The sequence below is a fragment of the Carassius carassius genome, chromosome 20, assembly GCF_963082965.1.
Source record: "Carassius carassius chromosome 20, fCarCar2.1, whole genome shotgun sequence".
NCBI lineage: Eukaryota > Metazoa > Chordata > Actinopteri > Cypriniformes > Cyprinidae > Carassius > Carassius carassius.
The window spans coordinates 12,999,827-13,012,817 of NC_081774.1; the positions used below are offsets into that span (position 1 = coordinate 12,999,827).

At 36.9% G+C, this 12,991-nt stretch overlaps 1 protein-coding gene across 1 annotated transcript; it reads right to left on the reverse strand.

Annotated features, from left to right (window-relative positions):
- Positions 1-1,723: 1,723 nt before the first annotated feature.
- Positions 1,724-8,370, reverse strand: zgc:136930 (uncharacterized protein LOC563946 homolog). Its single transcript, XM_059501679.1, has 9 exons — positions 7,685-8,370; positions 7,489-7,549; positions 7,269-7,364; positions 6,882-7,061; positions 6,664-6,789; positions 5,786-6,006; positions 3,177-3,214; positions 1,993-2,025; positions 1,724-1,844 (listed from the first exon to the last, which is right to left on the reverse strand). Exons 1-9 carry the CDS (start codon positions 8,299-8,301, stop codon positions 1,801-1,803), a joined length of 1,416 nt encoding a protein of 471 aa, XP_059357662.1. The 5' UTR covers positions 8,302-8,370; the 3' UTR covers positions 1,724-1,800.
- Between the last annotated feature and the right edge of the window lie 4,621 nt (positions 8,371-12,991).

The following is a 12,991-nucleotide window of genomic DNA, read 5'->3' on the forward strand; positions in this document are numbered from 1 at the left end:
GAGTGCTTGAGTAAGTGCCATTATTCACGGAGATAGTCTAGGTCAAAATTTCATTTTAAAGTCGGATTTCGGGTTTGGGGAGCCATTCTTACACTTCCATGGTAAATATTTTTTTGTTAAATGTAACAAAATGTAAAGTTTGTTAACTTAGCTGCTGTCTGGCTTGTTTGGCAAATGAGTGTCGGAGCAGCCGCATTCAACATTTTCAGCATACCGTCACATCTTAAAGTTACACGACGTGGAGGTACGTGTTACAGTGCTCAATTTCAGTTTTATAAATAAAAGTTTTTTAACTGTTAATTGTTGTTGACACGGTGTAATTGTTACTGAGCATGTCGTAAAGCATGTTGCCGAGTATTTAAATCTCTTTTGAATCAGCCATCTCTCTCTCCTCAACCCGTGATCATCAAATCTGACTCCTGCAGCTCGTGTTGAATGCAGGGTTGCCAAGTCCGCATTTTTTTCTCCTATGGCTACTTTTAAACTGTTAATGGGTTGATTTTCCCCGTGGGTTAAAGGTTTGACATGTTGCTTAATTACATATGACTAAAATGTTTCCATTGAAACATTTTGCATTCTGCCTATGATAAAACCGCTAGATGTTAAGTTTTGTGAATGGAGGGCCACTGGTAGGAAGATTTTTTAACTGTGTTTATGATCCATATGCATTACAGTGACTGTAAAATATGTATTTTAGATATGGAAATGACATATTTAAATTTTTGATATTTGGGATATGGTCATTGCACTACTTTGGGCACTAATTTAACCACCAACCAACCACAGACACCAGCCCCCCCCACCCCCACACCCACTGTCCTCTTTTTGGAAAACTAAAATATCGTCACCCTAGGATGTTCCAAATATTCTTCAGTTTTATGCAAAACAGAAATACAACAAATAAAATATAAGATCTCTGTCATATGGCCAACAATGTATGCAAAAAACATTTTTGCATAGTTGTGTTTGACAGATGAAAAGTGTAACAATGTATCTTACAAAATAACACGATGTAACCTCGCTCTCACTTGAAATGTATCCCCACAGTCCTTGAATTTGAGGGTATTGGACTTGGAAAGTCCTTGAAAGGTCCTTGAATTTGAAGTTAATCAAGGTGTGGGAACCCTGTGTACAAGAAAGGTTTTTTTATTTTTATTTTTTCAATGTCATTTGTAGATGCAGATAATTTAGCATGAATTAGAGGTTAGTAATCTAACTTAAAGGGTTAGTTCACTCAAAATATGAAAAATCTGGTTTCAACTTTAGGTAATTTTTGGAACACTAGTGAAGATCCTTTTTAATGAAATCTGACAGCTATACCGTATAAAAAGTTTTCCACAATACAAGCATTTCCAATGGTGCTTGACACATTGTTAAACTAATTGAAGTCACAATATTTTTTTGTCTTCACCTGTTTAAGGCAAATAAAAGCTACTGAACGCACTTAAGAATGTTTACATGAGGTAAAAATAACTATATTTCCCTTTAGGGATCTAATAGACCCAACCATAAAAGTCTAACGCATTCACCACTTCAGCTGTAAAGTGTTGAAAAGTTCAGTTTCATTCATTCAGATGACTCCAAAGCATTAATTTTGAGTTGTTCTGTATTAATAACACAATTATATGATTTGTTTTATGCAAACAAGGCCTATTTTTGCAGTAAACTGATACAGAATGCCTTAGCATTGTATCTTGAGAATAATGAAACAAGATTTCATCCAAAATGCAGCTTTATTGGAGAAACAAGGATGGGACTTCTCACATTTGGGCTGGGGGTCTGCATTCATCAGGTAGGCATTCAAGAGGATTCAGTATCATCTGCATCGGAGATGACTGATGTCTCTGTGTAGGAAAGATGAGGGAAGTCACATGCCAGCACTGTTCATGACTGATGAAAACAACAGTCACATGGCGAATGCAAGGGCATTTCAAAAACTCCACAAACAGAATTTCACTTCAAATCAAATGGTTGAAATGATTGCATATGTACCTGTAATAATTTCTTTGACCTTTATTTGCCCAGCTGTTGGTAGACAAAAAGGGGCAATGAAAAGAGAGACACAGTAATAGAGAGAGAGAAAAAAACAATGAATGAGCATTAATAATAATCTGTCAAATACATAACATTCATAAACCTGAAGCAGTTTCTGTCCTACACTGCCCTTGCATGTTAGAGTAAAACTTGCCTGTCAGGATGTATCTAGTTTGTATGTCCTTTGGGGCAGGGTTTATTGGGGGAGTCCTGGGGGGTGCTGGTGTGGGGCAGGGCCCTCCCTACAGGATGGAAAAGCGCAGATGCCCCCGGACTTTACTATTCAATAGGAAAGCCTATAGTCAAAGCCTTTAAACATCATGGTGCTATTTATATTTTATCCAAATGTAATGGATTAGCACTGCTTTCCCCATAAAAACCCTAGATTTCCACTTTAGCTGAACTAGCAAATTCCAGATGTCAACACTCATCATGTGTAAAAAAGGGAAAACAGAATGATCAACTGCTGTCACGTCAAGGCCAAGTTACATAGCTGTGGAGTGTATTTAATCAAACAGATAAAAATCTACATGACCTTCCTTCCATGGTAAACAAAAGTGAAATTTAAAGCATTTCTTGACCAATCTCTTTAATATAATGAAAGCGAATGAGGACTGGGGCTGCGTATCCATTTCACAAACATGTTTAAATGTTACATTAACAAATCGGACTGATCTGATTCTCACTAAATCTATGATCTGATTCTAGTCACAGTGATTATAAGTGAATAATAATAATGCAAATTTTTACACTTGAACTCAACATTTTCCTTGTCTATGAGGTTGAGGGTGTGTAAATGGTTCCAGTATAGTGAAACTTTGGTCTTCTATTATCTCAGATAGCTGGGAGATCTTTCGGTCATCTCCGTCATAAAAAACTCATAGCTGCACTAACAGGCATTCTGTTGGTTCGAAATCATGCAATGCATGCTCATAATTGAAACTGCTTTGCGATTAACAGTAACAAAGCAAACACTCAATAAGATATAACCGTCTGACCACAAAGCAGTCAGGAAACTCCCCGATGACTGTCCCTAATGCTTTTGATACCATCACTGCTTTGTTTCCTTTCGATTTGTTAAACTGGCACAAGCTTTTGGTTTCCATTCAGTCAAAGACATTAAAACTTAAAGCAGCTCTCACCTGAAAAAGTGTAGGATGACTCTGTAAACTCAGGCACCCTGAAAGTTACAGAGTAATAATGAAAAATTTTAAAAACACAGTTACAGCAAACAGCACAAATCTAAAGACAAACCCTTTATATTTATCACCTCAAACTGTATAATAGCTGACTTGACATTTCAAGCCATTTTATAAGTGTGTTAGGGTAATACTTTCCACTTCATTTATGAAAGTAATTGTAAACTATAATAATTAAGCTACTACATGGAAAACTCAGTGGTGAAAATGGTCATAATACACTGGGGGAACTCTAGCTTTTTGGGGGGTGACAAGTGATTTGCATGGGTACCATTGTGAAACCAGGTTTTTCTATCTTTATAAAATGTGTCATTTGTATGTCAAATTCATAATAACATTTTTGAATGATTTTTTTTTACAATAAATTAATTATAATAATAAGACAAAGTTGGAAAGATTAAGTTCAAAGGAATCAAAGGAAATTAGTATCAACAAAATTAATCTTTGCACTACAGCGGGGCACAGAAGAGAGAAGGCAGGTCACGTTAGTCACGCTCGCATCAGCTGACACTCAGCTGATTCATGTCTACCTGTAGAAATATGACACCAGTCATAATTCCCTTTATAAGGTCCTTTCAGTCATTTTTCAGAAGCTATCATTTTGCTCAGGAGCTAATCACCCACCTCCATCCCCAACTCCTCCTCGTCAGGACTTGGCATTGGATATTTCTTTTTGAGTCAGACCACTAAATTATGTTTATAAATAAAATAGTCACTTTAATGTAAAATAAACATTTATGATATCTGCTATTGCCCAGAATAGCAGAGTGTTGCCAAGAACAGAACCATACACCCAACCTATAATGTATGCTTATTGTAAATTATCTTTGATGATAGTGGTCCTGACAGAAATATATTCGTTGAAGAAATATAGCAAAATCAGATAACAGTGTCTCTTAAATATATGTCACTTAATATTATCTTATCTATTTTTGCAAATCTTGCATGTAGGCCTATTTGGATTACTGTGTGTGTGCTTGTGAAAGCGTGGTAGATTATGATAGGCTATCGTTTGGTATGGGTCTATTGTGTTTTATTCTGCTATAGCATCTGTTAAAGTAAGATTTTCTGCAAAAATTGTGGTTCATCCAAAATATTTTGCCTGAATCCATCTGTTTCACCATCTAGGCCCGTATTCACAAAACATTTTATCTTACCACTGAGTTCTCCTAAATAACAGTAAAAGTTTTAAGCTAAGAGTTTAGAGAAGAAGTCTTAAAGGGGTCATTTAGTAATGAGATGTGTTTATTTGGTTTAAGGTAAAAAAAAATGTACATTATTGTTGCTCCTCTATGCCCCGCCTTTCTGAAACTTTTTTTCCAGACAATTTTTACAAAGCTCATCATTCTGAAAAGCGAGGTGTGCTCTGATTGGCCAGCTATCCAGTGCTTTGTGATTGGCCATATTCCTCAAACGTGTGACGGAAATGTTACGCCCCTTACCATACTGTGATGTTGTGTCCCGGTACGATGAGACAAAAGCAAAACAACCCATTACAAATTAGGCATTTATTGCATCCACTGGGGACATAATTACTGATTATAATGACTTATACTGTCTTTTAACGCGTTGCGTTGCATTGCATATTCCGCAATATAAACATAAAATCATTTGTCTGCATTTTTGACCAGAGAAACGACAAACAACAAGCGCTACTCTACACTGCTCAAAACTCAATCAGTATAAAATTTTAATATGAAAAATTACTTACAGGCTGTAAGTCAGAAGTGCCAGTCTGTCCTTGCAAAGTTAGAATTGCCCCACTTTAGAAAAAGCCTTTGTGCACAGACGCATTATATGAATAAACAGTCCTACATAAAATGCGCTGCACACATCTGAATATTTGGGTTGAACTGTTCTGGTACAGTGCTGTAAATACAACTTAACCACTGATTTCTAGTTGTGTCCTCTTTTGAAAGGCCAAACAAAGTAGTTTTGCTTTCAAAACGAAACACAGCGTCTACACAAAATGAATCAAAGTTACACCTTCTTTCTTTGTGTGAACATTCGGGTGGCGTTATGCAAATCTTCCCACACAGAGACATAGATAAGTGGGAGTGTGTTTAAACAAGGCGTTTTAGGAGGGCATGGACGTGTCTTAACTTTTATAAAGAATATCTCTTTGGGTTTGCGACTTTAGTCTCTGCAACTTTAGGGATCTTATCTATTCACAAACAACTTTTAACACTCCAAAAAGAAATGAAAATTGTAAACTGCATCGTATCACCCCTTTAAGTTAAGAGAAAGGGAGGGATTGACCTCATTGCTATGGATGATGTCAGCGTGCTTACTAACTCTGCACACAGTGATTGGCTGATAGTCTCTGTCAGAAATGTATTAATAGAAATATTGAAGATCGCAATATTATGTTGCCATATTAAGATAAATGTTTAAAAATAAAACTGCAAATTGGCACATTCAAATAAAGGCGGAGCATAGAGGAGCAACAATAATGTACATTGTGTGGAAAATAATGTGTTTTTTGAACCTTAAACCACATAAACACATTGCATTACACCAAATAAATAATCATATGATAATGCCATAGTTACTTGAAGTCATCTCCTTCCAGCAATTTTCTGTAGGTGGAGATCTCAACATCCAGGGCGAGTTTGATGTCCAGCAGCTCTTGATAGGCCAGGATCTGTTTGTGGAGGTCTGCTTTAGCCACCTCGATGGCTGATGTGAGGCTAGCGATCTGTGCCTGGTATTCAGCAACACCCACACTGGACTGGGCCTGGGCCTCTGCTAAACTCTGCTCCAGACTCATGTTCTGAAAACATAAACAACAATCTCCTGACCTATAACAACACATTGTTTTTCTTTTGGATGACTCCAAAACAGGGTCAGGGTATGCTATGTTTCAAAGATGAATGTTTTCAATTTTGTCTAGAATAGTCTTATTATTTTTTCCAAGAATACTTTTACAACTTTACCATACAGCTTCATTAAAAGTGCCAAAAAAAACTCCACCTAATTCTTCAGCATTTTGACTTCTCTTATTTTCAGACACTGAATTTATTGTAAATGATGTCAGAAAACTCGAAGTTGAAACGTTTGAGTTGTCTGGGAAATTGGTTCTTTTGCAGCAGCTCAGCTTCTCTTGTGGCATTGGGGCTTTTGCAGCCAATATGAAACGGCTGAGATCAATAAACCACTTCCTATGTCACCAGCTTCCTGTCTCAGACAGCTGTGATTTATTCAAGAGATGTTTATTATATGATGAGAACCTGCAGTGAAGCGTTTCACACTGCTGACGAACACTGTATCTCAAGGGAACTGCTACTGTTGAGCACCTTTACCATCTGAACACCACTAAAAATATCTTGATTAAACTGCACTCCATTTTATCTCTGTCCAAAGTTTCTGGTTTGACCAACATTACACATCTGTTGTATCTCAAAGTGCATCTTTTAAGTCAATCACTTACTGCAGCCACAAGCCCTTGAAGCTCTAAATTCAGGGTCTGCATCTCTTTCCTGGCTGCTGTGATCTCCGCTTTAGTTGATGACATGGCCTCAGTGTTTTTGGCATTGGCCGTCTGGATCTCATCCATCTAGATTCACAAGTAGATAGAATAAGATCTATTAGTTGGAATGCCAAAATGATTGAACATATAGACAATGCGAGCACTTCCTGTGTGCAGACCTTGAGTTTGTAATACGCCTCAGCCTCCTCTCTGTGTTGCTGCACAGATTTCTCATATTCCATTCGTATCTTGTTGAGAGCTGCAGAGATGTCAAAGGACTTCCCAGTGTCTACTTCAATCATTGAGACTGAAGTGTCCATTGTTGTTGTGCCCAGTTTAGATTGCAAAGATGACAGTTCCTACAGTGACAGATATAACAAATTAGTGTGGCATATTAAGTGTAAACAATACAATACATTTTATTAATAGACTACTGTTTAGTTTGGTTTTAAAGAAATTCAAATTCAAGTGACTTGAATATATATATATATATATACACACACATTATCTTGATTACTCCATGCATTCATTTCAGATTTTAGTCAACACAAATCTTTAATTTGTACCTCCTCTTGTGTTTGGTTGACAAAGTCCAGTTCATTTTTCAGGCTGGAGTATTTGGCATCCAAATCAATTCTTAGGTCAGATGCCAATTCTATGTCCTAAAAAAGGGATACAGACATGTGTGGTCAAAGTTTTAGTTGTCTATGAACAACTACTTCAAATTTAAGCCAGTAACAGATCAGTTTTGAAATACATTGTGTGACTGAATCTCATCCTTCTCACCTTTTTCATGGCAGCAATGTCACTCTCAAGCTGAAACTTCACTCCTTGTTCAAAGTCAAGCCTTAGAGAAAATAAAAATGTTATTCATTGACAATACGTTGTGTCATTTTAAATGTTTAAATAACATTAAAAACCTTTTTTTTAATAGTATCATAAAATATAATGCTCTAATATCATTAAAAAAGGAAACACTCACTTAGCCTTCAGTTCATGGGCAGTTCCACGAACATTGTCCAGCTCAATCTCCAGTTTAACAGTGTCGATGGTGAGGGTTTCCAGTGTGCTGCGATATTCACTCAGCTGGGCCTCATACTCCACCGTGGCAGTCACAGATGACTCTTGGGACACATCCGTCCCCCCAGTCAGCTGGGACAGCTTGGCCTCCAGAACTGCGTTCTCCTGCTGTAGCGCCCGTACTTTGGCCATGTACGTGGAAAAGCGGCCATTCAGCCCAGACAGTGTGTGCTTCTCGGCCGCTCTAGAAAGTATCGGGGCCACAGCAGCACCTGATGCTGATCCAGCAGCGAGCGCGGCGCTTCCACCGAGTCCTCCTGCAGTAACGGCGCGACCCATTGTGAATGCAGGACTGGCAAACATTGCACCACCGCCACCACCACCCAGTGCCAATAGTGCGCCAGCTCCTGCACCACCACCAAGGCCAAGGCCGAGACCTCCACCAGCTCCAAAGCCCAGTCCTCCGCCCAGCCCAGCGCCTCCCCCGAGCCCTAGACCCAGTCTTGCTCCACCACTTGCACCATACCCTCCGTATCCCCCAGACATCCTGGAAGAGGCTAAGGAAAAGGACAAAGCCATGGTAAACAGCTATGAAGCACACTGAAGGATCAGAGTCTGAACTGAGCAGAGAGTGCAGGCAGGGCGAGAGACTAATGATCGCTGTTTAAATACACTTAAGGGAGGGGGGCAGTGCAAAAAGAGACACTCCACAGAGAAAGAATAAGCTGTAACTTGTCTCATTGTAGAGGTATGGCGTCGGTTGTCTGTTAAATGTCAAAATATTCTGACCTGTAGGCACATTTTCCTACTAGGGTGGGTCTTCAAACTAAGTGCTTCATTTCAGAAAAATCTGAATGATGAATATCCCCCCTTTTTTTCAAACATGTCATACACATTTACCTTACTAAATACTAAGATGTGCTTCTGAAAACTAAGATTTTCTGCACATGTAGATTCAACAGACAGAACCCCACACCCCCAAAAAAAAAAAAATTAAAAAAGGTTTCCAAAAATCTGCTGTCTTCACTTGTGGAACCATGGAACATTTTGAGCCAATTATCAATTAATGCTACATAAATAATTTACAAGCTATTTTAAAATTATGAGCTTTTTTTTACTATAAAAAAAATTACCACTCCATCTTCAAAGATACTATAGGATCTTTATCAGATTCATGTATTTATTGTTGTGTGGAGTCCTAGAGGACTAACTTTTATGTTTTTGCGTCACGAGTACCACGATGTATGTGCGTGCTGCTGCTGACACAGAACATGCATGCACTGCACCTTGTTTATGAACAGAGGAATGCATGTGCATGCATTGTGGTACTCTCAAAAATGGCAGAAGATGGTCACTGGGAGCAAAGAAATATATACTGACAAGAAGTGAAAGCCAACAGAACATTCCACTGCAACAGCAGGAGCCCTGCGCGTCTGCCGTTCTGGAGTGAAAGCGGCTCGGCAGTCAATAGATTCTTGCTATCGCTATGGCAAATATCAGCTGCTCTGTTTAAAAAACTGTACATTAAAGCTGAAATACAACCTGAATGATGACAACAATAATGTACACCCACTAAATTAGCGATCATCAAATCCTTTAAACAGTGTATTATACTGACTTTATTTTAAAGTCTTCCCTTTTTCACAAAACCTTTTGCTCTCTAGAAACCATTTCAGTTTCGGTTGAAAATATTTTAAGTTCAGGTGTTACCATTACAAACAATGAATTAATACCAACATATGAAATTCCATGAAAAATAGGACAACAACACAAATACACAGAAATAGACAGAATAACAATGAAAATTAAAGTTGAATAAAAAAACGCAACGTTGGGCATTCCACTGTAAAAATCTGTCAGTGTGACAGTAAAAATCTTTCCTTTCATCGTTTCCCTGACAGGTCAGTGTAAAAAATATTGAGTGTTCTGAAGTGGGAGTTAGTGCTGTCTTTGCACCTGCTAACATGTTAAAACTGTTTTTATTAGTATTAAACTTTAATCATTTTAGAAACTGCAGGTCCTAGCCATAGAAACCATAATAATGATTTAAATGGATATGACACTAAGTTAGAATGAGCTCATGCGACTTTACACATTTACTATTAATATATTATTAGTTACTATTGGTCTGAAATTTGTATTGTACATTTGAATCCCCTGGAACACACTACAAACATGATGATCTTATCGAACATGATGCGTTGCTTTTTTATTTAATTAACAATTAAAAAATGGAACAATTTTGGAGAAAGCGGCTGTACAGGTTTTTTTTATCCTTTAATAAACATTAATATAAGACAATACTGCAAAAACAGTTTACAGTCAAGCTGAAACACACTAGGCAATTTTCTGTGAACTCTGTCAAGGCCAGCTTTTATATAATTCTATTATCACAGATATCTTTCATAAGGTCAATGCTTGGTATCAGTAACATTAATAAAAAGTGGAATCTAACAGACATCTGCTTGGTCTTGAAAGTCTCAAGGGCAGACTCTACTAATAGGTTTGTGCCTGTTCTGATGGCAGGTGAAGCATACCTTCATTCATTTTGTGAACTCATGACATACCCATCTGCTACATATGAGATTGACATTAAAGAAATAAACATATTAAATATAAATTCTAAGAAATAAAAAAATGACTAAGATCATTTGACAATAAATGCAATTTTTTTAAAGAATGTGCCCTTTTAAAAAATAAATACACAAAATCATTACTAGATTAGAATGCAAAGACTCAGAATCAGACAAGCATATTAATGTCATTTACAAAATCCCCTAAACAATAAATAACAGGGAAGCAGAAGGGGATTTCACACTGTTGTTTTCCTATCAGATGAGGAATTGTCTGTGGTTCAGTGGAAAGATGTGGCACTTGTTTTTTTTTTTTATTTTTTTTTTTTTTATGTCATAATACGAAATGTACATTGCACTTCTGCCAGAGTTATTTCAGTAAGATTATTTTGATACTGGAGGTTTATTACAAGAGACAAACTCATAGGTTAGGTTAATCCACATTGGTTTACAAGAGTACATTTATTTATAATGCAGAAATAACCGGCAGAACTTTGGTGACAAACTTGGCTGGAAGACAAAAAGTACATCAAACTGTACCGTTATAGTTCAAAAGGCCCCTTCCCTTTGAACAACATATTTTAAGAGCTCTCTGTTATGAGAAACAAATGTGAAGCCAAAATTGATTCTGGGTTACATACTAAAATGTCTGTGTTTTGTATGTTCAATTTCATACAGTTGATCCTGAAAGCCCCTGAATTTACCTAATATTATTTCTAACATATATGAAACATAATTTCTTATGTAATATTGCAGCTGGTTTGAACAAAGCCTCAGGCCTTTTCATTACGCAGTGACAGTCAGTTATGAATCAATCAGATTCTCTCCTCGCCCTACAGCAGTTTCTAGAGAGATCTGGTCATGTGTTAAGATTTGATCTGTCAAGGTTAATATAACATGACACAAAAGAATATTACTCATAACTACACTAGGAGATTAAAGTGTCTTAGAGTGGCTTACAGTGTTAATACATCTGCAAGTGTGATACTGTAATATAACCGTTTAATACGTTAATATTGAGAAACTTGCTTTAGATACAATATTGGCAGTTAATTTGTTTTTCAAATGAACATAATTCCAAAAAAGCAACCACAGTCAAGTTGTTGCTGATTAAGTGAATCATTGTTTGAATCGGTTGAATTCATGTTTCAATTACTTACTTATTAAGACACCTGCTGTGTTTCAATTAGCATACTATCTGTCCTATAGTATTCAAAATTTGAATTGTGTGTCCCAAAGCATAGTATGTTGAAAAGGGAAAGGACAGGACCTGACTTGTGGCCAAGTATGGTGTCCCATACTCAGGGCCGCTGCTGGCCAAATGGGTGCCCTAGGCAGGATTGTATTTTTTTGCCCCCCTTACTCAAATATGATGATGGAAAAAAACACCTACTATAGGGGTGAAAATAGAACTTTAATCAAATAAAAAAGTAAATGAACAAATTGTATTATTTACTAATTACAATTGTAGCTCTCGACATTTACCTATGCCTATAACTTTATTATGACTAATTTATTTTATAGTCTCAAGCATTCAGAAATAATGCAAAAGGAAATTAAGCAATTTTACTATGATAAAACCATAGTTTATTTTTGTAAGGGTTGTGATATGCACGTTTTTTGTTGAAGAAATTATAAAGGCTGTGTCATCTATAGCAAAAAGGTGTCCAAAAATGAAAGATTAAGTGAATATTTGAATAAAATGTTTGGTCAGTAGCCTAAACAAGGATTTGATTGTCATGTAAGTGTAACAGCACCAATTACATGGCATTTGCCTCCCTTTGCAGGCATTTATAATAACGTACATAAATTGTTTATTTTGTATTTGCCTACATTATGTATTTTAACAGTGTTATTATTAACCAATCATTATTGCATCATTGTTTTTTTTATATAATGCATTTTAAGTCATTTTAAAGGCTATTGATGGCTTAGGTCTGTTTTTATAGAAACAACAACAACAAAAATATTACAGTATATTAATACTTCTTTGTAAATTATTATTTGAAGTAACAAAACCATGGCTAATTTGCAGTTACCATGGCTACAAGAACGATGATTTGTGGTGTTACTGTTAAAACCATGGGTAATTTTCGTAAGAGAACCTGAAAAAAAAAAACCTTTCACAGGAATGTGCCTGAAAGTGATAAACGGGCCTCGTTTTTACCTAAATGATTTATAATTTATTTTAATATATATAAAAAAAATCTAAAAGGTGTGCATTGTCGCTGACACAAAAAATAAATGAACACATTACAATTGTTTGATGACTACAAGTCTTTCTCCTTCAAATGCTATTGAGCTTCAAATTTGCGTTTGAGTCCATGTGAAAAAATTGCATAATTTACATATGATTTACAGTTTGTTTTAATAAATATCAACATTCAGCCGCAAACATGAGGTGGGAGCGGTCGTGAGCGCGGATGGGAGAATGGCGCATGTTTTTTCTTTTTTTTTTTTTGAGCAACTGGAATGGTGCCAGGGGATGGTGCCCTACGCAGACTGCGTATTCTGCGTATAGGGAACGGCGGTACTGCCCATACTTTGAATCTGTGCTCTGCATTTAACCCATCCAAGTGCACACACACAGCAATGAGTAATGAACAAACACCCAGAGCAGTGGGCAGCCAGTGCTGTGGCACCCATGAAGAAGTTGGGGGTTTGGTGTGTTGCTCAATGGTGATGATGTTGCTGGA

Coding starts and splice junctions, on each gene's coding strand:
- zgc:136930 (XM_059501679.1), bottom strand. CDS start 8,301: ATGGCTTTGTCCTTTTCCTTAGCCTCTTCCAGGATGTCTGGGGGATAC. Junction 7,550..7,684: donor GCCCATGAACTGAAGGCTAA/GTGAGTGTTTCC, acceptor ATTTTCTCTAAG/GCTTGACTTTGAACAAGGAG. Junction 6,790..6,881: donor AGGCGTATTACAAACTCAAG/GTCTGCACACAG, acceptor TTGTGAATCTAG/ATGGATGAGATCCAGACGGC.